This window comes from Melanotaenia boesemani, chromosome 7, assembly GCF_017639745.1.
Source record: "Melanotaenia boesemani isolate fMelBoe1 chromosome 7, fMelBoe1.pri, whole genome shotgun sequence".
Lineage (NCBI taxonomy): Eukaryota > Metazoa > Chordata > Actinopteri > Atheriniformes > Melanotaeniidae > Melanotaenia > Melanotaenia boesemani.
In genome coordinates this window covers 22,011,189-22,037,913 of record NC_055688.1, presented here as the reverse complement: position 1 = coordinate 22,037,913, position 26,725 = coordinate 22,011,189, and the positions used below count along the sequence as shown (strand labels likewise).

The window sequence follows — 26,725 nt, the reverse complement described above, 5'->3', positions numbered from 1 at the left end:
TATCTATCTATCTATCTATCTATCTATCTATCTATCTATCTATCTATCTATCTATCCATATTACACAGTTGTGTGTCTATGTGTGTGTGTGTGTGTAGCATCTGATGAGTAAGATAAATTTGTGTAACTGACACTCACCTTTATGGTACTTACCTGCTTTGTTTTTGTCGTGACTGATTCAACTGATTATGTTACCCCAGCTCCGTCTCTGTTGCCCAACTCCTCCCTTTTCATATCGCCCTCCCTCCCTCCATTTTTTTTTTTTCAAAATCTGTTATCGCTTTGACCGCAGTCTGTTTTGCTGAGGACCAAATGTAGTTTCAGCGAACATTTCGGCTGCCGCCCTCCCAGTTAGTCCCTGCCTCTGTCTGTCCCTCCGCGGCTTCAGCACGCTTTTAACCCGCTGAGATTTTTTTCTTTTTCATTATTATTTTTTCTAGTCAGCGCATGTTTTTCTCATTTCCTTCTCACTACAAGGCAGTGCTGGCTGTCCTACAAATTCAGAGGACGTCTTTGCGGAAAATAACGACCAAACAAAACATTTCAGTCGACGTTAATGTGAAAGAAGACATTTAATCCGTTTTGGGGCTGAGAACAGGTGAGCTAAGCACGTCTGACTTTGCAGCATTAATACAGCCTGACGCATTTAAACAGGTTGGCTTCGTGAGTTTCACATGTTATTTAAGTGGCATTTATTAAATGCGCTTCTACACCCGCCTGTTGCGTGGACGCACAAAACTGGCTTTGTTATTAAAAATGGGCGTAATTGCACTATTATTGGCAAAATAGTAATAACATAGTAATTTAACGTGCCTTGTGGATGTCTGACAGATTACCTGCTCTCCTCTGTCTAGAGACAGATGATGCTGTGAATAGCTGTCATATTTTTGTTCAGCTTAGTATTATATTTAAGATTTTATTAGGCACTTTTCTTGCTAAAGAGTTACTAGATTTTTCTGAATCACTTAATTAAAAATATTTTGACCTTTATTCCATTACAGCCAAGTGAAGAACAGCAGGTTGCTCTTTGGTTATCTGGCTGTATGTCTGCACTTTTGCTGACAGGCACCATACATGCAGTCGGTGCATTAGATCTTGAAGTCATGCCCTTGTTTGTCCCATGGGGTCAGACAATCAAGCCACCATGTCAAACTGTGCTGTTATGACTTGCCTACTTATACTGTGCAATTCTAACTCCTCTCACAATTCAGCCAGTCAAGACAAGTTCACACTCCCTCCAGGCTGTGGACTCTGTACCAGTCTGGCTAGTTTTTCTTTACTTAATATAAACACAGATAAACTGACACACACACACACACCCACCCACAAACACACACACACACACACTCACACAAGGAGATAAAGCCACATTTCCCACGTTACCTGTTTTCATTTCCTTTTTCACACAGACTGCCCAGCATCTTGTACAAAAAACATTCACCAACAGCAGCAATAACAAGGAAAAATGTAACTCTTAACATATTGGATTTGCTGTCTCATATATATATATATATATATATATATATATATATATATATATATATATATATATACATATACATAGTGTTTACCTTTTCTTCTACACAGTTAACTTTCACTATCTCACAACAGGGATGTGAAAACTTCAAGCTCGGTCAAAACACTGTTTTTTTTTTCCACTTTTTTTCCTGATTCAAAGTTTTAGTTTTTTGCTGCAAACAAGTATTATCCTTAAATTTTTTAGGCTGTGCTGTACTGTATGATGAAATCATCTAGTTGTATGGTAGCTGTGGTGCTTTAATGAGCCGAACAGATTACGGATACTTAACCTAATTACTTTGCTCCCTCCTTCCAGCCTACTGGCTTTCACTCAGTGTGATTTATGGATTGTTCACCTTAGGCTTTTAAATCAATCACCTGGCCATTAATGCTGGCCTGTTTTGCACTCATCTTTGCTCTTCTAAGAGTTGTGTGGTTAGTGAACTGAAACAGATAATTTAGTTGTAGATAAAGTGTTGTGTTTTCACAGCTTTAGTATTATGTTACACAACTATCTGTCCCTTTAAAAACAAAGGAAAGAAAAAAAATAGAATTTACCAAGCTTTTCGGCATGGGATAACTCCTGATTAAACAAAAACCTCAGACAGGAAACTAGGTTTCTCATGTGAAACCAAAACTGACACAGAACAAGAAAAATCCATACTTACCCCCTCTATTAGTGGTTCTCAAACTTTTTGAGCCATGACCCCCAAGAAAACATACATTGGTGTTCGCGACCCCCACCCCCACGCAACAATTGGGTCATCCTGCAGCCACCCTCTAAATGTAAGGGTGAAAGTCATAATCTTCATAAATAAGGATGATAAAGTTGTTTTTGGTGGTTTACCACTGTGACAAGGCAGCTACATACCCAAAATCAGCTAAATTTGAGTAAAAATCACAAATTTATATAGGCTATTTATTTTTTACAATTATCTGGCGACCCCCTGAAATTATCACGTGACCCCCCCCATGGGGGTCTTGACCCCCAGTTTGAGAACCAGTGCCCTATACATTACAAAGTGAACTGAGTAATATTATGATCCCTTAGTTTACACTGTCTGCCTGCTTTAAAAGCCTAAAGACACATTTAAAAACTCAGTGCTTTTTGTGTAGAACTTGTGCAAAACGTTAATCTAAGTTAAATCTCAACATGTGATGACTTCCTTCCAGTTACTGAACATTATCTGAGTTTATTCTTATCAGCACTTTCACATAGTAACCTCATTTAGTTTTTGCGGTTTTGCGGGAAGCTCAACTTTCGTCAATGTTGTAACAAATTTTCAGCTGCAGTAATTTAGTAGCTTTTCAGCCCAGCTTCTCATTGTATATTCCAGCTACAGCTTTAACTTCCCTCTGTATAATTTCAAATAACAGTGGTGAAGACACAGAAGTTCCTCAATGGAAAATTTACTTTTCTCTAGTGTTATAATAGGTCAATATGTTGTATTAATTCTTATAAATACGCATTTCTACTTAATTTAAGAGACAAACAGGGCACTTAAAAATATCTGTCTGTACAATGATTATGCAAAATGTAATAATATAGTTCTAATGTTTTCCTTGCCTTTTACTCAATTCTTGGTTTACTTAATTCAAGCTTTACTGCTGTAAAGCACCTTTAGAGTGAGGCGACAATGTGCAGGTCTGTCTGTTGAGGTGGGACCTAATGCAGACGTCAGAGCCGAGCTGAAGGTTACGCTGTCGGAAGCCCTTTGGTGCACTGTGTTTGATGAGGGACGCAGTGCGCTTTATTCAGCTGCAGCTGCCCCCATACGTCCTCCTTGTGCTTCTCCCAGCTGTGTCTTACCTGCATGTTGACCTCCACCTACTGGCTGCTTGAGCCCTTGTTTCTCTGCAGATACCTGGAGGACAGGCGGCAACACAGTGAGTCTTCTAACTAGGGTGCTCCGTATATATTTATTTATTTTATTTAAAGATTCGACAAGCTCTGTAGGTGTTTCCATTTATTAGCTTAGGATATGTGTAAGCTTTTTTGCTGATTGATAGAGCTGATTAATAATTGATTTAAACATTGAATGTTAAAAATGTTAAATGCTTTAAATTTGACTGTTAAATATATCTTATTTATAACATAATAAAACAGGATATAGGATTAATTTAGAAATACTTCTTTATTTACTGCCATAGAAGAGCAGCTCATGCGCACAAGTTTGTTTTTGTTAACAAAGTTTGATTTACTCATTATTGAACAATGCTGAAAAAGGGTGCAGCTTAGATGACTTGAGCATAATAATTTAAACAAATAGAAAGATTTAGCTAAATGCAGATGATTTATGAAGCTACTGTTTTATTTATTTATTTATTTATTTATTTTTTGGCCTTAACTCTCAAAATTGGGAAGCTCAAGCTAAATTTTGGAATAATTTTTTTAAAAGAAAGTAATTCACTTTGGTTACTGGTGGTTAATGAATGTGCAGATTGGTTCCATGGTGAACATTGTGTACAGTACAGTAGGTTCGATCAAAACTTACAGTATGGTAGAGAACCAAAAGTTAGTCTGCTGTGGTCCAGACTTAGTGGATCACCATAACGTTTACTGATGCCATTGGTGTTTCCTCCACCCACAAAATGAGCTTCACAACTTTGGATTTTTAATAAACTTCTAGAAATTTATTGAAAAGAGTGCTTTTAACTTTGGTGCACACATCCCCTTTCAATAATAATAACTTTGGTAATCAGTATTAGGTTAATGGTAAATGGACTGTACGCCTATATCGCTTTTCTAGTCATCTTGACTACTCGAAGCGCTTTGCAATACATGTCACATTCACCCATTAATGCACACACTCATATAGCACTTTTACTTTTATATACTAAGCGTTTTTTGCTCTAACAGACACATTAATTCCCTGATCACACATCGAGAGGCTAATCGCAATTGACTAATTGTAATGTATTTAAGAACCCAAACAAAAAACAAACAAGGAAAATAAAAACAAGTTATTACAACCTGCTAATTAGCAAATGCAAACACAAACTCAACACGTTTAACATGATATGAGTATTTTCATAATATTTTTTTATGTTTCCATTTAGCTCAAAGCAGTATTGTGCAGGTTGAGACTCGTTTATCTTTAGCACGAGAGAACGCCTGTTCTTTACTAAGTTCTCGCATGTCTGCATTTGGTGATGTAGTGGGAACACTCAGTTATGAGTTGCTAAGATTTCTTCCAGGCCTATGAGATATCAGGTCTTCTAGTTTTCTTATAGTTCTCACACTTTGTTCTCTCTGCTAATGAACTTGTTGTAGCAAACACAACCCCCAATTGGGCATGTCACATTTAACCCACTTACACATTATTCCATGGCATGGTTTCTCTATTTTTATCTGTCCCCATTGTCTTCTAGTATCCATAAAGGCTCTTTTAGAGGCCAAAGGCAAATCTAATAAGGAAATGTCTGGTTAAACAGTTGAAATGTTTGGGAGGGTAAAACTCCAGGAAATGCCGCTATAAGACCAGGCAGTCATAGCAGCTTTTATCAGCAAGTGAAAGGTCATTCCTGTTTATAGTCAAAGGTACCGGTCGCAGCATAAACTAGGATAGCTTTGGAGGAGAGCCAGTATCTTTCCAAGCGTGGTTATAATGGCAGCTGTGCACCATTTGGTGTTTGGTGTGGCAAGAATGAGGAAAGAGAGACCAAGGAGCGTTAACGAGGAGCATTTTGATGATGTGAGTTGCATATTGCATCGTCAGGGTGTGCGTAAGCAAAGGCTCTTGACACTGATGTGGATCTGAATGCAGGGAAGGCAAAGCTGCAGGAGCAGTGCTTGTCTAGTCCCCCATGAGAAAAGTTTGTATTGATCGGTAGGCAAGCCAAAAGGAGGGAGTATAGACAAGCATAATAGTTAAGCAAGCAAAGCAATTGTTGTACCTGCTCATCCCTTATTCCTGGCATGTTTTATTTGATTGTTCTGTGTCTTTGTTCTTGTTTTTGAAGGTGGGTGAATCAGTTTGATTCCCACCTCTCATTTATCCCTCCTTCTCTGCTGCAGTGTTCTCCTTCTGGACTGTGTATCTGCATGTCGTCATACACACACGCACACACACACACACACATACACAATTACACACACTCATTCCCTCACAGCCCCCCCCTCACCCCCGTTGCTTCCTCCGTCTGTGTCTGCCACCATCAGACAGGGACTGATAATATCTGCTCCAACGCCCTCTCCTCCTATTTTGTTGCACTGCTCTGTTTATTCATTGTATGCATCTTTGTGCTGTCTGAGGTTTTACCCCATTTTTTCTTTTTAATATTCTGTAACTGAATTGCAGTGTCTTGTCTGTGTGTGTGTGTGCCGCCACATTGATTATTATTTGTATTCACTTAGTGTCTGGACACGTCACTGCTCCCTGAGTGTGAGCCGAGCAGCAGGCTGCATGCATCATCCTTGCATCATACTGCAGCATGCTTGCAGAAGACACAACTTACTTCTTGGTGTCTGTGAGAAGGCAAAAAAGCTGTTTGGAGTCAGCTCAGAGCCGTTGCACAGTTTCAGTGTTAACATGTGGCTCAGCCATGACTGTATTCGTACCAGTGAAAAAAAGCAAAAGGAACAAGGGCAGGATCTGTGAAAGGAGGAGCTGCTTTTTACCATGTCCTGTCATTGGTCTGTGTTGTGCCCTGCCTGCCTGTAAACCTCTGTCTCATTGGCTGTTGCTTTGCATTGAGCACAGCAGCTGCAGTTGTGAAGAACTGCCCCTTCTCTTTCTGTCCCTGTCTCTCCTTTTCTTACCTCTTCCTTCCACATTATTAACTGTCTGGGAATCATCTGTGTAGACCATATGTACCAGCCTGTGCCACTTCAAGGACACTTTTCACTGTATATTGCAACATAAATCATTTCAAGTTGGTCAATTACTTTATGCTCTGCAGAGTTGAAGTGACGTATCTGTCCTGCCTGCAGTCCCCCTCCATCCTCTCTCTCTCTCTCTCTCTCTCTCGTCTGTATCACTTAATCAAAACATAGCTTGCCCTTTCCTGTTCATTGCTGGCTGCCTCCCTCCTTCCTGTATGCTATGCTCTCCTATTTGTTTGCCCTCGCCTTCTTGTCTTTGACTCTTTTTCTTCCACCCTCCTGCCGAATGATCCCCATCACCCTCAGTTACAAGGAGCTCTGCACAATGTTATAGCTTTACAGTAACGGTTTCCAGTCAACACGCTGCTTTTCCTTATGCATTTCTGTTTTCATGATCCACAGCAAGGCAACAAGCAAGGACATGCAGCAGAGAGGTCATTGAGGAGGATGACAACAGAGGAATAGAGAACAGTGAATGAGGGATGGAAAAGAGACTGAAGTAAGAGGAGGAAGGGGAACTCCGAAGTGCCTACTGCAAGGTTTCGTCCAACGAGGCTGCTGGCGTATAGCAAGACTGGACCCAGTGTGTGTTTGGCCTTGAATGGAGGCTATATTTTATTCTAACAGCCACAGAGTCATCCATCCCACGTTGTTGAGCTGCAGTCCCGACATACCCTGAGCTGAGCTGCAGCCTTGTCTCGTCATAACAAGGACATCACGGTGTAAGGTTCTGCTTTTTTTTTTCTATCTTTTTTGTCTCTGCCCAAATACAACTACAGTAGAACTACAGTGACTGCCCCATCCTTGACCATGTTGACGTGAATGTAACACAGACTTAAAGGGGGTGTCAGCTTTTACATGTAAATGCACAGACATATCAAAAGAGACCACAGTGGTGCCCTCAGAGTATTTTCATTTTGTTTCTTTCTTCTTTTGAGACAGAGCTGGTCTCTGCTCACATTTAACCTGCGCTAACTCACCCAGTGAAACTTCAGCTGCCACTTTTCCCAGGGAGAACTAACAAACATCCCCCAAAATACACCAACCAAGAGGATCGGCTGACTATTTGCATTGGGGAAAAAATAATTTTGCTTCTATTTTCTCTGTGTTTTGCTGGGGATTTTTTTTTTTCTTGAATCAGCATTAGTCACTCTTACGCTCATCAGACTTTTTTCCATCCGTCTGGCCCCAACGCTGCTCAGTGTTTGTGAGCATCTCAGATGGCTGTCAGCATGACCATGGGACGAGACACCAAATGGCTGACCTTGGAAGTGTGTCGGGAGTTTCAGAGAGGCACCTGCTCGCGATCTGATGCCGAGTGTAAGTTTGCACATCCCTCCCGGAGCTGCCATGTGGAGAATGGTCGAGTCATCGCCTGCTTTGATTCACTCAAGGTAACAATCACAGCAGAAATTACACACACCAGTCTCTGCCGTAATACAGCTTGATTGTTTTCAAACGTTCATTGTGGCTCATGCCAGGTTAAATTTTACCAGGTTATTATATAGTTAAGGCCATGCCTGCTTGTAAACACTGAAATATAAAAATATTCAAGGTTTTCTATAGTGCTTAATTAAGTTGATGAAATTCCCTTTGAGGAAAATAAAGCATGCTGTCTCACAAAGTAAAAATGTACAGTGTGTTATATGAAGTTCCAGAGAATGTGGTGTTTCATGTAGTTACCTGGCTGAAACCTTACAAGCCATACCAGTTGGTCAGTTGATCAGATTTTATAATATTGTCAAGTTTTTTTCTTTTTGCTTTTTTGGGACAGAGATGTATAGGGCTGTAAGTAATTGTAATTATTGTATTGTGATCAGCTAGCTTGTTGTTGTTTTATAAAAGAAAAATGTTAGACATATCTTCCAGTGTTTTTAATTTTTTTCAGAATACCAGCTGAAAATTAAGTTTGACATGTGACTATGCAGTCTAAGCATTGAGCTCCAAACCTAGCGTTAGTGATATAACCACAAGTCAGACGCTGTTACTTTACAGCATTACACTGAATATTCCAGGACACAGAACATGTCAAGGCTTTTACCATTTAATAATGTAAAAAAATATACTTAATTTCCCTCAGTTCATGGCTGCTGTGAAGTCCTTTTGCCTCAAGACTTTTGTAGTTTCAAACTGACCTGGGAACACTTGAATTGTGAAATGAATGTGTCCAAACTGGGCCTGCTTGGCTCTAATTGTGCTTTAGCTGTTTGTCAGTTACACAACAAACATCAGCTGCAAGTTCAATAGCCAAACCTCCTTGTTGCTGTCTTAAACTATAGTTTAATATTACTGCATTCATTTGGAAGTCAATTAAAAGCTTTTGAGTTTTTCTGTCACCTTCGTATAAGTAATGATGTTTCTGAACCATATTTAAAACTGAGATGTGATTCTTTTCTAAATAACACAGTTTCACACGTGTCCTGGATATCAGGATATTTATTGTTCAATTCCTCATAAAGCTGCTCTGCTGATCGTTTATTCCTCCACCACTTCTGATGTGGACTAGTCGGTCTTGCAGCCTCAACATCACTTAGCTGCTCTCCTGGCACCCTTTTCCACCACCAAACTACCACACTAATACCACACACACAACAACAACAACAACAACAAAAAAAACAGTCTGAAAAGTGATTTTTTTAAAGGCACTTCAGCTATCAATAGTTACTTATACTGAAATCAAAATAGACTGGTGCTGTGATGAAATGTGTTTGTACATGTGTTTGTGGGAGCTTTTGCTCCAACGCTTTGCTGCAATGAGAAAGTGAGACCCAGTGCAAGGGGCTTTCTGTCTGAGTGCAGATGCTATCTCCTTGTTTATTGAGTTAGAATTTATTATTCAGCCATTTTTCTGTGTTATTTGCTACAGAGTAGGGAAAGATGGGGGGAGACAGAGGGATGGGGCCTAGCAACAGCACAGGAGTGCATACCCATTGGATAGTTTGATCTTCCTGAGTGACATGGCTGTTTTTAGCACAGAGCAACAGCCTTTCTTCATACTGGTTGCTTCGAGGAAAGCAGGAGGGAAGCTGCTTTTTACCAGTGGGAAACAATTAAAAGCCACATTTGGCTGCTTGAAGCCCAAGTGTCCTGCTGTTAGTTTACAAGAGAACTGAGGTTTGGATCAATTGAAGGTCAAAGCAGTTTTTCTCATCAGGGGATGTAGCAGGACTTTAGTGCCAGCATGGTACATAAACAGTTCTTTTGAACACCACCACTGTCCTCCTTGTTATTGGATATTACACCTAGCTGACGTTGTTTTTGGTCAACAGGACTAGAAGCACAGAGAAGCATCACTCACTCCCCAGAGCTGCTGTACAGCATCACCACTTCCTCCTGCTCTCTGCCCACCCCTCCCTCCTTTGTTAATTTTATGGATTTATCTGCTAATGGATTTCCTCCTCGCCGTCCCTCCCATATCTGGCATCTCCAGGCTGGTCCATGCTGACCGCTGTCATTCCCAGTTGCTCCTCCATTAGCTCTGTCTACTCAGTTTGAGTGTGGTGCAGGGGAGTTGGGGGAGCCCACCACTTAGTTCTTTTTACCTTGTTAACTGAATTGCTGCTGTCATCTCCAATGATGAGTGTGGACATATCTGCCCATCATCTTACTTTTCAGGATACAGTGGCAATGTCACCTTTGAATGACATTGCATTTGATTACAGATAAATCCACTTTTTCAATTAAAAGATTTTTTCCCCATTAAAATAAAATACATTTTCAGACCTAAATATAACCAAAACAAATGTATATTTTATTCTTACAACTTACAAAAAGATACTCAATTTGCAAACATGTAAAATGAGCACTAGAGGTTTTTTCTTAAAGATGTAACCTGCACTTTTTTTATTGACTATGTATTGTCATGCTAATATTTGTAAATGAGAAGTAAGCACAGAGTGCACCTGAGAAAACTAATCTTCACAGCAAACCAACCAACAGGATCAGATCAGATGATTCTGCAGCTTTGATGAGGTCTTCATTCAACAAAACAGAGAAATAGAGAATTGTTGGAAATCCATATTCACCTGTATCTGTTGCTATAGAAATTGTTACCAAATAACAATGATGCGTTATTGATTCAGATCCAATATTTATGACATGGTTTTCTAATCCTCAAGTTGTACGTAAGAGACCCCCTCTGTGCTTCCTCCTGTATTCCTCGCTAATTATCCACTTGGACAATGTCAACAGCTTAACTTTACTTAAAGTATAATTCTTCAATCATCCATGTTCTTGAAGTTAATGTAACTTGGAAGGGGCTATGTCTTTTTTTTCCATTTCCACTGTTACCTAGATGCCTAAATGTCTTTGTGACTTGGAATATGTATGTAAAACCACATGGCAGGTGAAGACTCGCATTGCCGAAAATTACAGTTCTGTCAGAAATAATATTATGTCAAGTCCTGTGGCTGTACATTTTGTGAAAGCGAAATCACAATATCTCTACCATCATATACCGTCAACCCTCAACACTGTTGGAAATTAGGTTCTTAAAGATTCACCTATGTGAATTATTTTTTATACAAACACTGGGTACTGTAGCCCTAAAGGGGTTGAATGAGGGTTTTGATGTCGTGCCTTTTTCTATGAGCCAGCAATGTGATGTCCTCTCCTCGTTTTAAGGTTGATCTATATCATTGTTCTTGCTTTTTCATTTATTAGGCTTTTTCTTGTTTTAGTTTGTTTGATGAATTATTTACGTTGTAGTTCAGACAATAGACAGAGTGTTCCTCTTTTAAGTAAAATCTCTAATGACTTTTATAGCCCTGTTCCCTTTAAGAAATCCAAATTATTAGCTGGCATTTTCCAACAACATATATTTTTAGATAATATATTTTTTCATGTAAATATCTGCTTTCTAAATGCAGCTAAGTGCTAAATGCAGCTAAGTGCTCTTTGATATGAGTTTTGATTCATTAACATCAACTTATTAGTTTTGCACATTTTTAAATAAATCAAAACATTCTAAAAACATGGAAGTTTTAATGTGTTTATATGAGAATGAGTCCCAATTCTGAATTAAAATATCATGTTTGTCTGATAATGATAATGTCTGTTAATGTGGGATTTAATGCAACCCTGCAGATCTATGCAGGTATATATTTATTGATGTCCCAGTTCTGCCTTATGTATGATCAGGGACCTTGTCTGTGTTGCGTATTGTGTTGCTATGACTACCAAATGGAGATTCCTGACCTCTCCAGCACTGTTTTTCATTGTCCTCATTTTCTACCCAACATTTTGTAGCCTTTATTAAGTTCTTTTATATGCATCCATGAGCTTTCTGTTGAAGCAAAGATGCAGTATTTTTGTTATTTTAATTATTTATCTTTAAAGGCGCATGATACATAAACTAGACTCATTAACGAGTGCTTTAATTTTCCCTCTGAGTGGGAACAGGAGTCCTCGGCTCGTGGGACTTACTCATTACAAACTCATCCCTAAACACACAGCCTGCTGACGCAAAGCTTGCTCACATTTCCACTGCAGGTGAGGGTGTTTGTGCTTACCTTTGTACCATCCTGACCATTTTTCAGCCAACTGCCTACTCTTCTGTTCACTTTTAGCATACTGTATAAGGTTGTGTGAATGGGTGCTGGCAAAAGGGACACTGCTGTGTGTCTTCTCTCTTGTCATACATAGTTCTCCTTCTGCTAAACACGTTTTAATGTCTTCTCAGCACATCATCTGTCAGCGTCAGACTCTGCCACATGACCTCAGTTTGTCGTCAGACTTTTTAATTTTCCTTTCGTTTAAGTGCTCTGTCTGTTACGTAGAATGCTGAGGATCAGCTAATGCTAACTATTTGGTGTGGGTGTGGTTTGATGACAGGGTATGTGTCTGTCACCCTGTGGGGGTAGTTTAGCAGGTTAACAGCTCATCTGCAGGAGACAGCTGCTGTCAGTCCAGGGGTTTAATGAAGGCTGCAGTTTGTTGCAGTGTTTTTGCAGCAGTTTGAAAGAGGGGAAGGACAACTGTTTTTTTACAACACTTGGACAAGATGAATAGATTTTGGACAAGCAGCCGAATTATTGACTTACAGTTTGTCAGGAGACCAAACTGGGAAGTACAAAGGAACATAATCAATTGCCTCTCATCAAAATGTGGTAGTGTAACTTCAAAACACAAAAACTGTCAGAAAGGTAAAGACTGGTTTATTATCTGGTTACCTCAACCTTCTCCACAACAAGAACTGCTGCTCTTGTTTTAAATTTAGCAAAGCTTGATAAACCATTTTTTTCAGTGTTCACTATTTGAATAGAATCATTTTGGCCAAGGGGCTGGTTATAATTCCAATTTGTGCACACATTTTTTTCCAAAACTCCTAGAAAACCCCTCTGATGCATTCGGTATGTAAATATTCAGTCTACTGAATGTAAAATCTACCACAGTTTGCATGTGCAGCACTGTGCAAAAAGTCTTGAGCCACTCTTCATGGCTTTATTATTTGCTGTCAATCATTTAAACATTCTTTTAATTTTTTAAAGTGGTCCTCATCAATAGTTTTTCTTTGGAAATTAGCTGCTTTTTTATCACAAATTTTCAATCAAATTCTTGTATGCGATCATTTCAAAAGAATTTGACTTTTGTTTGAGAAGCCACTTATCACGGGCCTATGAATTATTCAAGCAAAAAACTCAAGGGATGAAGCAATGTATCTTATATGCAAAACAAATTAACAAAGGACCAGTTTAAAATCTTAAGGGACATAGTTACCAGCTCTTTGTCAAAAATACATATAATTTGTTTCCATTTCTTTAGTCTCATCTATGAAACATACAAAAAATAACACAGTTTGATAGAGAAAATATTTTTGAACCAACACGGTGTAAGCTATTTATTCTGAAAATTTGGTTTGCCATAGCATGGTCTGTAACCTGTCCTTAAAAAAATAGGAAAATGGACATGTGGAAGACAAAAGAAGAAGTGCCAGACTTTAAAAACTATCTACAACAGACAAACAGTATCTGAAATTATTTAATTTAGAAATAGGAGAAAATCCTGGTCCTTCAGTCGACTAATTGCCTCTATGGAAAGGTGGCTTTTAAAGAGCAATTAATAAGGAAGAGAAATAATAAGAAATGGCTGAAATATGCCAAATTACACAAGAACTAAGCAGAAAATCAGTGGCCTGTTTTCCTCCACATCGCACAGACCTCACCAGTATTGAATTAACGTGGGATTATCTTGACAGGAAACTGAACAAAAAGATGCCAACATCCTAAGATGAGCTTTAAAACGTTCTTCAAAAAGATTTTTATTTGAAGACTACTTGAATAAATTAGAAGAAAGCTTGTCTAAGATGATTCAGGCTGTGTTGAAGAACAAAGGTGGTCATTAGCAAATGGCCATCACTTTCTTGTTCAAGGACCTCTTGGGCCAGGGTCCTACAGGATTTAGATGTTTCCCTGCAACACACCTGATTTCAATGGAATTCCTGTCCCTGATCCTTGTTCCAGCTTGTTGGAATTGTACAAACTCTGTTTTTGGTTTATATATTGTATTTTACTTTATGTTTGCTTATGTTTCAATAAATCTTTCATATGCGTGGGTTCTCTGCGGGTTCTCCGGCTTCCTCCCCCCATCCAAATGCATGTTAGGTTAATTGGTCACTCTAAATTCTCCCTGGGAGTGAGTGTGTGAATGGTTATTTGTCCCTATCGGTGGTGGCCCTGCGATGGACTGGTGACGTGTCCAGGGTGTACCCTGCCTCTCACCTGCTAAATGCTGGGATAGACTCCAGCAGTACACAAAAAGAATGAATGAATGAATTATATATATATATATATATATATATATATATATATATATATATATATATATATATATATATATATATACATACATTTTTTTCTGTATACAGAAATCAATAGTCTGAAGAAAGGCCTGAAACACGAAACATCACAGCAGATAATAAAATCCTATATAAGTGCTCTTTGATATGAGTTTTGATTCAATAAAATCAACTTATTAGTTTTGCACATTTTTAAATATATTAAAACATTCTAAAAACATGGACGTTTTAATGTGTTTATATGAGAATGCGTTACAATTCTGAATTAAAATATCATGTTTGTCTTATGTTAATGTGGGATTTAATGCAGCCCTGCAGATCTATGCAGGGATATATTTATTGATGTCCCAGTTCTGCCTTATGTATGATCAGGGACCTTGTCTGTGTTGCGTATTGTGTTGCTATGACTACCAAAAGGAGATTCCTGACCTCTCTCTCTCTATATATATATTTATATATATATATATATATATATATGTGTGTGTGTGTGTGTGTGTGTGTGTGTATTTATATATAATTTCAGTGTCAACCTGCAACAAGTTTTAATATTGTGCCTGCTTTTATTCTAATGATTGAAATTGAATTGTCAGATGCTGTCGCACGTTGCATTTTTGTGTTGTAAGTGCTTGAAATAAAATAAATAAAATATAAAAAGATTTAAGTCACTGTTCAGCTGAATGAATCAAGCAGCAGGGTATTGGCTGTTCAGCCAACATGTCCCTTGCCCAATTTGTTTTTTTACAGTAGTAATAATGGTCCATGTTAATTTGGTTATTGGGTTTGACATGTCCTACAGGATTATGAGTGTGTGTGTGGGATTTGAGCATGTCACAAAACCATCCCTCTGCTTTTGGCTTGAAACAGTGCTGTTTATTTCTTAAAATAGAGGTAGTAGTTGTTCTTCTGAATTGATTACTGATACATATATATCAGTGTTTATAATCTAAAAATATATACAATTGTTTAACATTTGCTGGGACAACTTTTCTGCATTTGTATCTGCAGGATAAAGTGATACGTAGGAGTTAAAATAGTAAATTTACTCAAATTGAAAAACCCCCACACACACGCACTACAGTGGTGGTGAAATGGATGAAAGGCCCAGTCTAGAGCAGGGCTCCCCAACTCTGGTCCTTAAGACCCATTGTCTAGCAGCCTTTCAATGTTTTCCTGTTTCAACACACCTTCAATTAATGGTTCAGTAGGAGACTAATGCAGAACTGGTCAGCGGTCCATTTAATCCGAATCAGGTGTGAAGCAGCAGGGAAACATCTAACACCAGCAGGATAGTGGGCCTTAAGGACCAAGGTCGAGGATCACTGGGTTAGAGCACATGTTTGGTTTGTCCCCTGTGCTGCCTAAGCTGCTGGGGACAGACCAACTATCAGCCAATAACCTGTCTTTCCACAACATGGAAGCTCCTGCCGGGCATCATAATGGCTAACCTAAGTGGGCATGTTGATTAATACATGACAGAAACACATAAAGACATTGGTAAAGGTACCAGAGGAGCAAAACACCAGCTGCTGGTTGACAGAACTGTTGCCCAAGACTGCAAAACCAAACAGACAAATCTGTGCACTGCTTGGATTGATTATAAGAAAGCCTATGACTAAATACATGGATCCTGCATGCCTGAAGCTGTACAAGATCAACAACACTCTTAAGCGCCTTCATTGCAAAATAAATGAGGCTGTGGCAGACCACCATTGAGGCCAAATTTCTGCTAGTTGCACAGGTCTCCATCAAATGTGGTATATACCAAGGAGATGCTCTGTCTCTGCTGTTGTTCTGTATAGACCTGAACCCGTCAGCCAATTAATCAACAAGTCTGGCTATGGCTACTGATTTAGGAATGGGGCCACCATCAGTCACCTCCTCTACATGGATGACATCAAGCTGTACGCTAAGTGTGAGCAAGACATAGATTCACTGATCCACACCACCATGATCTACAACAGGGACATGGGAATGTCATTTAGACTAGAGAAATGCTAGCAAATGATAACAAAGAGAGGGAAGGTACTCCCAGGGGGCAATATAGTAGAAGTTGAGGAGAGCAAATGGAAACCACAAAGAAGCCACAAAGAAAGCTGCCACAGCCAAATATCTGCAACTAGTACAGCAAGTCCTGAGAAGCCAGCTCAATGGCATGAACAAGATCTGGGCAATTATCAGCTATGCCCTGCCAGTGATCGGAAACCCTGCTGGGATAATAAGCTGGCCAAAGGAGGAAGTTCAGACCACAGATGTTAAAACATGGAAGCTGTTCACCACGCATGGAGGGTTCCACCCCAAATCCAGCAAATATGGAGGCTGAGGACTAGTGAGCATCAGGGCCACTATCCAAGATGAAACATCCAAGCTCCATGAATACATCAGGAAGATGGCCTCAATGGTTGAAGCACTGAGTGAATTCCTCAGGCAATGGATCCTGGAGGAGAATGAAATGGAGGAACCATCATGGGAGGACAAGCCCCCGCATGGGATGTACCACCGATAGATAGTTGAAGTGGCGGATATGAACAAGTCCTACCAATGGCTAGAGAAGGCTGGACTGAAGGGCAGCACAGAAGCACTAATCATGGCAGCACAGGAGCAAACCTTAAGTACCAGGGCAATGGAGACCCAGATCTGCTACACCAGGCAGGATGCACAGGTGCAGGCTGTGCAAAGAGACTCTTGAAACAATCCAACCCAACATGAGAAACTGGAGAAATACCAAAGACTCAAGGAAGAGCTGGAAAAAGCCTGGAAGGTGAAGGCAACAGTAGTACCAGTGGTAATCGGAGCACTGGGGGCCGTATCCCCCACACTGGAGAAGTGGCTCCAACAGATACCTGGAGAAACATCAGACATCTCCATCCAGAAGAGAACAGTCCTAGGAACACCTAAGATACTGGGTAGGACCCCCAAGCTCCCCGGACTCTGGTAGAGAACCTGAGCTTGAGATGAATAGCCATCCAGCCTACCCAGGGGAGATGGGAGGGTGGGTGAGGGAATATATATCTATATATAGATAGATATATATATACAATTTATGGTTCTATGGTTCTTAATGTGTTGTTAAAAAGCACTACGTCTTTAAAGATTATCCTCAGCTAAACTTTTATCACTTGCTGCAATAAGGGGAAATTTTTTATCTCTTTTTTTGGAGAGCCCTGTGGTCGTCAGCCTCGAAATACAACCCTGATCGATCTAGTTTCTCAGGCACAATATTTTTGTCTCCCAGTAAGTGTCCACTCTCAACCTTTTTCTTTTTATTGTCTGTTTCAGGGGCGATGCACACGAGAGAACTGTAAATACCTGCACCCCCCTCCACATCTGAAAACGCAGCTGGAGATTAATGGGAGAAACAACCTGATCCAGCAGAAGGCTGCAGCAGCCATGTTGGCCCAACAGATGCAGTTCATGCTGCCTGGAGCACAACTGCAACCCATTGTGAGCAGCCCACATTAAAACTAAGGCTTCTTACACTTCTCTGAAGAAATATTATTTATTTAACTATATTCTAATAGTGAATTGTGTAGACCAGTGTTTCTCAATCCTGGTCCTCGGGGACCACTGCCCTGCATGTTTTAGAGGTGTCCATCTTTAACACACCTGACTCAAATGAATGGCTCGTTAGCAGGCTTGCAAAGAACTTGACAAGCAGTTCAAGTAAATCTGAATCAGGTGTGTTGGAGGTGGACAGAACTAAAACATTGCAGGGCAGTGGTCCCCGAGGACCAGGATTGAGAAACGCTGGTGTAAACCATGCACTGTGAAGGATGTGATAAATCAGAAAACAACAAAGCAGATTTTTGTTATTTGATTTAAAAAAATTGTTATAATTAAAAAAGGGAATAAAGAAGAGCTATACTAAACAACACTTCTAGGGAGGGACGTATATCATTAATTTGCATTAATGATATGATATTAGTCAAGCTCAAGTCTTCATTTGTTGCCTAAATGAGGGGCTTAGCTGTAGATAACTGCATTTGTTCTTTTTGCTGAAAGAAACAACAACACGGGTTATGTTGCCACCAGATTGTCTCTAGCCAGATAAAGCTCTGCCATTAATTGTCTCTCTCTTGTTTCTGTGGTTTCTTTTTCTCTCAGACAACGTTTCCAGTGACGCCCTCGCTGGCAACAAATCATAGCATGGCATTCAGTCCATATCTGAGCCACATGGGCCCAGCTATGGGTTTGATGCCTGAACTGCTGCCCAGCACTCCTCTGCTTGTCCCTGGAAGTCCCACCGGCCTGGCAACAATGGGCAATGGCACCGCTGCACAAAAACACACACGCACAGACAAGCTTGAGGTATGCAGTCTGTGTGCAGTTGTTGTGTTTCTATATTTAGTGAAAGTATGATAGGAGGTAAATGTTGATTAGTGTTCCCTGTGGCCCTGCCAGGTTTGTCGAGAATTCCAACGCGGTAACTGCACACGGGGTGAGAGTGACTGTCGCTACGCCCATCCCCTGGAGGCTGGCATGGTGGACTGCAGTGAGAACTCTGTAATTGTTTGCATGGACTACATTAAAGGTCGCTGCAGTCGAGACAAGTGCAAGTACTTCCACCCCCCGGCTCACCTGCAGGCCAGGATCAAGGCTTCACAACACCAAGCCAGTCAAAACACAGCATCTGCACCCTTGGTGAGTCCTTCTCAACGCAGTGATCGAGCCATAAACTGAGAACTTTATGTCCTTCAACAAAAACTAAACCTTGGTCATGGAGTGAAAATTGTCAGGTGATTTTGTTAATAATTTTAAATAATGCGTCTACTATCACTACGACAATAGATTTAACATTTGTACTTGGATATTGGTCCAATATCTAATCTAATACAGAATCAGGGTGCAGTATAACAATATTCCTCATCTAAATTCAAGATTAATAACATTTTAAGGATCATGTTTTTAATTAATGTCTGCCGCAGTGAAGCAAACCACAAGGCTTACTTTAGATGCTCTCTGCTGTAACATAATCAAGTTAGTGATATAAAAAACAAGAGGTATAATATACAACACAAAAATATAATTTTAGTGTCATTTTTTTATGTACATTTTTACCAATATTAGTATTTTGCCTTGGTAATCCTCTACTGATGTTTCAGCATTGAAGAAAATAATCAGACCAATCCTGTTTTGCTCTTGGCTTGACCTTTGAGGCCGCCCTTCATTACTTCAGCTTTTCTTTTATACTGCAGTGCCCTCTTGTGGAAATACAAAAACCCAAACGTCTACATCAACTGTGCTCAAAAGTAAAGATCACTGGCAAAGACAACTTAATACTTTCTTTGTTTGCCTCATGGCCAGGCTCTGCCTCCAGGGGCTGTGCAGCAACTACCAAAGAGGCCAATTATAGAGAAGAGCAACGGATCAGCTGCCACAGTCTTCAGCCCCAGCATGTTCCACTACCAGCAAGCCCTGGCTAACATGCAGCTCCAGCAACCAGCCTTTATCCCTACTGGTGAGTCTCTGGATACAACAGCAATACTTGTGATTATCCCTCACATCTGTTGGTGGGATCATGGATTCATGACTCCTTTTAGCCTGATTTAAAAACTTATGTTTGTGAATGATTGCATAGGTTAATTTACTGGGAAATTGTCAGAGAAACAGAGTTGAAAATGTGGTGGTAACATAATGCATTTGGTATCTGTTCATTGAAGCTTGCATTTATTATTTACATAATAATAATAATAATATTTAAAATAATACCATTCACCCATTTTCTATACCTCTTAGTCCAATTAAGGGTTGTGGGAAAGCTGGAGCTTATCCTAGCAATTATCAGGCAAGAGGCAGGGTGCACCCTGGACAGGTGGCCAGTCTATCAACTGGGAAATTAGGTACTGCATTTTACCCATCTCTAGATGTACTTGAGAGCAGCGGGCAGCTGTGTTTCGGAGCCCATGGAGCAGGTGAGGGTCGGGGTCAAGAACCTTTCTCAGGGGCCCATAGCCCTATATCACACTGGTCTTCCTTCTGCTGTGCCTTGTGTTGCTGATGAAAGTTGTGACTTTAACCAATTTAGAGGGCACATGTTGCATAAGCAAACGCATAAGAATTCCCTCATGTTGGAGCTCTGGTGCAATGATTGGATTGTGCATGCTTAAGAGTGTCTTTACGCCTTAAATCAGACGATGAAGTCCTTGTAAATCCATCTGTTTTGGTTGAAAATGGCTGCTGGTGGTGTAATCAAAAAGAGAGACAGATCAGACACAGTCATTTAGTTTAAACTTGAAACCAAGTCATATATTTGTATTTTCTCACGGACAAATATAGATGTATCGTTGAGGGGAGTCACATTTAAGATTTATGTTCAAATTTTAGAAAATGCCATTAAAAATGTATGATAGCTTAATTTTCCAGACAAAGCATTAACAATGGAAAACCCTTTCCCTTACATGGGCAAAGTAGAGAAACACTGATTTTAATGTGAGGCCTGAAGATTAAGACAATTAACTCAATGTTATGAAAATCTGATTTTTAGCACACGATTAAATTAATAAATCAATAACTGAACACCAAATCAAGCATTACAGATTATTTCAAGCATGTAATTTAAGCCATGCTTGAGTAACCAATCTAGTGGATCATTCAGCTCTGTGTGAGCCTGCCTGCAGTTTGTACATGTTTGTATGTGCTCTGCATGTGCAGTCAGCTCAGAGAAGCGGGACCCAGCAGTCCTCAGGCAGGCAGCTAAAGGCAAAACTTCCGCTGTTTTCTCATCAGTGCCCTGGTGCAGTGGTGGGGGAAATCCCTACATACTATACTAGTCCCCTTACACCTCTCAGAAGAGAAGCTAAACAGGTCTGACCTGAGCTAAATATGGTACTGGTGTTGTGCAAAGCTTTGCTGAGGTCTTTTGAGATGAGTGATGTCAACACTTGCAAATCTGATGCTGGAAGTATTTGTTGTTGAGGTCATATGTAAACCTGAACAACAGTATAATGAACCATGGTGTTCTTTTAGACCATCCTGTGTTGGGCTTTGAACAATGATCAGAAGCTCAGACGCAGAATGACACCGACTGAGCTGAACTCATGCTGAACTTAGCTATGAACCTTTTAGTAACAATGGTTTAGAAGATGGATCATGGACATATCTGTGCGTATGTGTGATACCATTTTGTGTTCTCCATCCAAACAACATTTAATGTGTACTAGATTTTGGTGAAAGTATGCTGTGTATATATACATAAAATGTTGTTTTTCTATCTTAAGAGTTTTGTAAATCACAGTGAAAGAAAGTCTCAGAGTCATTTATGCTGCTGGATGGTAAAAAAAAATGAAACACTGTGGATTGACTGTAGATCTTGTAGATCAGTCAATCAGTAGAAAGGGACAATTTTCAGTTCTTTAGCCTGTCACTTACAGCTTAAAGCACAATTTCAGAGATTTAACTTTGTACTTAAATAAAATGTGTGTACTTAAATAAGATTTTGAATATAAAAAAAAATACAAAAAATGAAGTAGCAAAGGTCCAGATACACTAACTTATAGATCTAAAAGCTGTAATTCTCCCATTTTCCATAGTCAAACCTAAATCACCTGACACATTACCACCACTTGTGTTTTTGACACATTTAATGTGGATTTATGTGTTTTGGTTTGAAGTGAGGCAAAGTAGTCTCTATAGTGACTGATTTTTTAGATGTCAAGCAGGTGTGAGCAGGTTTGAGTTAACTCTCAAAATAATTAACCACATCTTGCTTATGACTCCACATCAGTCTATGTAATGTGGCTGAAAGCTGATGTTTAAGACATTAGTTAATCAGCTAAATTATATGTATTAGATTTATGAGATGCTGGATTTAGAGGAAACTTTAATAGCAGCAAAAAGCTCCTTAAATCATTTTTGTATCAATTTTACACGACTGATACAAAAATTCAGTATGAAATTCTTTTATGAAAAAGTTAGTTGACATTGATCGTATGTTTATTTATATTTGTGTGTGACTTGATTTTCTTATTGATAACGTGAGTGAGAGAAACTTTTGCAAACTTTTAATCTGAACAACCACATAAACAGTGTGGCAATTGTGAAAATAATTAAATTTAAGATTTAACTATATATATTTATATATATGTGTGTGTGTGTGTGTATATATATATAATACAATATATATAGTTCAATATATGTATTTCATCATTTGCTTCCTCCATAAACATGCTCAGTTCATTGAATACAATTATCAGATTCTCCAGTCTGATTAGATTGTATGCCTTGTTTGTTTAACAACCATTTGTTGGTCAACAATACCTTTCCTTTAATTTTGTAACTAGTTAGCTGATTAATTATGCAATTTTCTTTTCTCTTATTTTGTTTGCATGTGTCCTGATATGTGTTCAAATTCATCCTGGAAATATCACTTGACTTGTGCCATGACTTTTAATTCTACACATTTTGCCATGGTAACCATATCATTCCTGTCCCCCCCCTCCCTCCCTCCCTACCTACCTACATCCTCGTCCTCTGTCTTCCGTCCAACCCGCCTGAATTAAAGTTGCCATGGTGCACGGTGCCACCACCTCCACTGTTTCGTCGGCCTCGACCCCAGTCACCAATGTTCCTTTTGCTGAATCTGCCGCCTCAAATCAGGTTTGCTCTTTCATTTCAGTTCTCTTTTATTTTATCTCTCTAGGTCTTGTTCACTGTATTCTTTTGTTAAGTTCAAGAACCACCTGCTTTTAGTGTATAATGTTTACATTTCATCTGTCTTCACTTCTCATGCAACTCTTTTTGGGGAAAAATCTTTACTGTTGTTCTGTTGCACTATTTAGTATGAGGTCATGTTATCCTCCTCTAAATGTCCAATTAAAAAGGAAAACAATGAGACACTATGGAACTTCTCAAGCATCAGCTACAGTTGTGCTATCTATCTGTCTGTCTGTCTGTCTGTCTGTCTGTCTGTCTGTCTTGTAGACAGTGTGTATGTGTGTGAGTATCATTTGGTATTACCTGTTCAACCTCTTGATCTGGGCATAATTTTAGAAATTTATATCATCATGAAAACTTACTACTCATCCTGTCTCTCTTCTTTTTCTGTCTTTTAGTAGACCCCTCAGAGCTTCTGACTTCTGATCCTGTGGAGCTCCAGTGCGTTCCCGTGGAAACCCATTTCTGTCCCATCCCCAAACTGCTGGTGGCAGCTCCTGTGGCACTAAATTCAGTAAGCCTTTCCAGAAACCCCAGTTAAAGTTCCTAAAACCTGCAGCACTGCAGCAAACATGTGCCTCGCCTACAGTGCATACTGACTGACTGGCAATGTGAAACTTGTTTAACAAGTAAGAAAGTAAGAAAGCTGCGATGGTTCATGCAATACAAGCATGGACGATTTACTGTTGCTTTACAGCAGCCATCCTGATGCATACTGACTTGATGAGCAATAGAGCTCCCTGACAGCCATACATGCCCACACCTTAAACATGCAGCAGAGATGCATGCTGACACATTCTAGATAAAATACCCTTTATGGGTTGCAGCCATTACATGAGGCAGCCCAAGTCATTTGACTGTTGCAAAGTCAGAAAAGTTCATGAAAATTCAGACAATTCAAGCAGCAAACAGACCTGTTGCTGGTCTGCTACCATGACATGTTGTCAAAGTGAAAGAGTGTTTCATAACATGTCATTTATGGTTTAGAGATGACTACAAATGTAACATTGTGTTGTACCATGTACTGTATGCCATTTAGTTTGTTCTCATGGTCTCATTTTGTCTCATGAAATGTCAATAAGGACTAGTTGTTCATTTGTTTGTGCCTTTGATTTTTCTGCTCAGCTGCAGAGGAGACTTGGTTTCCCAAAATAATTGGAGCAACAGCAAATTTGAATAGATGCTGGCATTTGCAGTGAAAGGAAATATCAATTACAAATTGGCAGTGTTAGTCTATAGTATCTAATTAGGGAACAGCAAATGAGGCATTACTCATCATTTAATGAATTTCATCAATCTGAAAAACTACATTTTGAGTGATTTTTTTTTGGGGGGGGGGGGGTCTTTTTTTTTTTTTAAAGAAACCATGATTGATGAAACAAACTGCCTTAAAGAAGGTGGAGTTATTGTTTTCCACGTAAAGGCCTGTCTCTGTGTTTCTCTCACTTATAATACAACAGAATTCTCAAATAACATGTGGTGAAGCTGCAGAAAGACCTTTTATTCCTGATGTCTAATCAGTAATGCATTTTGTGTGTGTGTGTGTGTGTGTATGTTGGATAATTGTGAAACAACCAAAAAGAAATGATTTGCTCATCTTATCTCCTTCATAATTTGATTTTTAAAAAGACAGGGTAGCCCTGTTTGCCGATTTTCTGTCTTCATCAAAAAAATAGAAATATATATAAATTCCTAGGTAAAAACTATGATAACAAACCTTTAGAAATGGCGTCACTGTTACACCTGATGTCATTGCACAAGATGGGAGTTGATTTGTTTCCTAATGCTGTGCCTATAGTCTGTTGTATATGCAAGGAACTCCCCATTTATTGCAATACCCAAGTAATTTCTCCAAATAGCATATAACGCTTGAAAGCAGAAATCCATTTTAAAAAGGCAGTTTATAATTATCTCCTGTCATTTGGCTTTTGGGGTTAATAAATGGTAAATTAATGACAAATGATTTATTTTTCATGCCTCTTCAGGGAGAAATCTTAGAACTTGAAAATGTCCTGTCTGACTTCAAAATGCGTCATCTTTTCTACTTCTGCATCCATTTTATCAAAAGTCGTCAGACTCTAAATTTTGAACCCACCGTTGTTGAAATGACAGTCTAGTTCTGGTAAAGGGATGAATCACTCATGAAAAAAAAAGAAAAAAAAAACTTGGGTAAAAACTTGTTGGACTTTTGCTTGATAGTTGACTCTAAGGAAATGCTTTTGTTTGTGTGAACAGTTGAGATTTGGAAAATGGGCTAAAATCACTTTTATCCAAATTCAGATGTGCCTCTTTCAAGTCTCCTCAAATCACTACTGTCAACACACTGTAAGAAATGACCAGTGCTCAATCATATGTGTTTTATTTAGTACATTATTATAGTAGAAAGTCACATCTAGTTTCTTGTGGGACAGCTGCGCTGTCTTGTTATCAATGTAAGAAATTTAAAAAGAAAAAAAAAAATCAGTGAGTTGTGTCAACATTATGTGTGTGGAAAAAGGAAATTATTCATAGATTTGGTTTTTTGTAAATGCTGCAGATATTACAGAATTTCCTACAAAACATTATTCATTTTAAATAATGTTAATGTGTTGTGAATGTATCTAATGCAAAAACTATACACATGCCCCACTGAAAGACAGGCATGCTGAAATATTATCATCATATATATATATATATATATATATATATATATATATATATATATATATATATATATATATATACATATATATGCATACACATACATACATATACATATATATGACAATTTCAGAGGTACAATGCTGTTATGTGTTAAGACTTATAAAAGTATGTGTATTGTTATATAGATTTATATTAATGTTGATGGAAGGTATGAGTACTTTTAGAAATACTTTTCACTTTTAGAAAAGTTAGATCAGAACTGTACTCCATTCAGGTACATCGCAGCACTATTTCTTTTCAATAATATCCTGTCATTCAATAAGCTGCACCTGAAAACAGGGTTTTATGTTTGTAGTTTATAGCTTATAGCCACAAGCTTGGTTTTTAAGACATGTACCATTTTTTTCTGACTGCAAACTTTGTTTTACAAGTGCTTAGACTTGCAAGGATTGCAAGCTTTTTCCACAGTGCAGTTTTGGCAGGTTTACTTTGTAATGATTTGTGATGTGTTGCAATAGAAATAGTCTGGCAGCAAAGGACAGAGGGTGTGTCCTGCAGCTTCTTTTCAATCATTCTCTTTGGAATTGCTCCACACAACACAGTTCTGCAAAAAGGTTTAAACTAAAGTCGATATATAAAGTATTATAATCTTGTTTAGTTTTCTGGTTTTGCTTTGTTTTGTTTTTGTTTTGTGGATTCAAAATTACACTGTCCTTTCAAATTAACTCAATTTATTTGTTTGTTACCGGTTGAAACGATTAATTTAAGTGGGTTCTTCTTTCAATACAGCTTTCAAATCACACAGTAAAGTCTTGGAGCATATTAGTGCAGCTTGTAAAAATGATCTTACAAGCCTGAGTCTTATTACACAGATTTGCCGAATGAATTTGGCATGAAGAAGAGAAAAAAAATTAAGTTTACAAAGCCAAGCCCTGCACACATAAATGTAAAAGTTTGCAAACCTACAGTTGTAGACACAAACTTCTAATTAACAATGTGATGGCTGCAAAAACAAAACATTGTTTTTGATCAACCTTCTTGAATTACATGATTTTTCCCGTTTTTTTACAGTGATATTTACTACTTGTTCCATCATTGGCAACATTGGATGAGATAAAAAGTGTATAATTAATAGACAGAAACTGAGAAAGTCGTTGAGGCTTTTTTTTTCTTTTTTTTTTTTTACCAGTTCACCTCTTTGCAAAAACTCTGTCTTTGCTAGCTCTTTATGTGGAAATTGCATTCAGAATTGTATGGACAGACCACCCAACAGACCTGTAATCCTTCACTGGTTC

General features: G+C 38.8%; 1 protein-coding gene across 3 annotated transcripts; it reads left to right on the top strand.

The window, feature by feature from the left end:
• The first annotated feature begins 285 nt into the window (after positions 1 to 285).
• mbnl3 (muscleblind-like splicing regulator 3) lies at positions 286 to 24,116 on the top strand. Of its 3 annotated transcripts, XM_041990823.1 has the most exons (9): positions 286 to 598; positions 6,746 to 7,065; positions 7,546 to 7,737; positions 17,415 to 17,579; positions 18,240 to 18,443; positions 18,537 to 18,776; positions 19,440 to 19,593; positions 22,636 to 22,730; positions 23,189 to 24,116. In XM_041990823.1, exons 3-9 carry the CDS (start codon positions 7,564 to 7,566, stop codon positions 23,204 to 23,206), a joined length of 1,050 nt encoding a protein of 349 aa, XP_041846757.1. In that variant the 5' UTR covers positions 286 to 598; positions 6,746 to 7,065; positions 7,546 to 7,563; the 3' UTR covers positions 23,207 to 24,116. The 3 variants fall into 3 exon arrangements, with proteins under 3 accessions (XP_041846757.1, XP_041846756.1, XP_041846759.1); XM_041990822.1 differs by having other exon boundaries at positions 6,746 to 7,737; XM_041990825.1 differs by having other exon boundaries at positions 6,746 to 7,737; positions 23,186 to 24,116.
• The last annotated feature ends 2,609 nt before the right edge of the window (positions 24,117 to 26,725 follow it).

Excerpts from the sequence above, each read along its gene's own strand:
- mbnl3 (XM_041990823.1), top strand. The coding sequence starts at position 7,564 with ATGGCTGTCAGCATGACCATGGGACGAGACACCAAATGGCTGACCTTG. Across the intron at positions 18,444-18,536 it reads CACGCACAGACAAGCTTGAG|GTTTGTCGAGAATTCCAACG; the intron begins GTATGCAGTCTG and ends TGGCCCTGCCAG. Across the intron at positions 19,594-22,635 it reads ACCAGCCTTTATCCCTACTG|TTGCCATGGTGCACGGTGCC; the intron begins GTGAGTCTCTGG and ends CCTGAATTAAAG.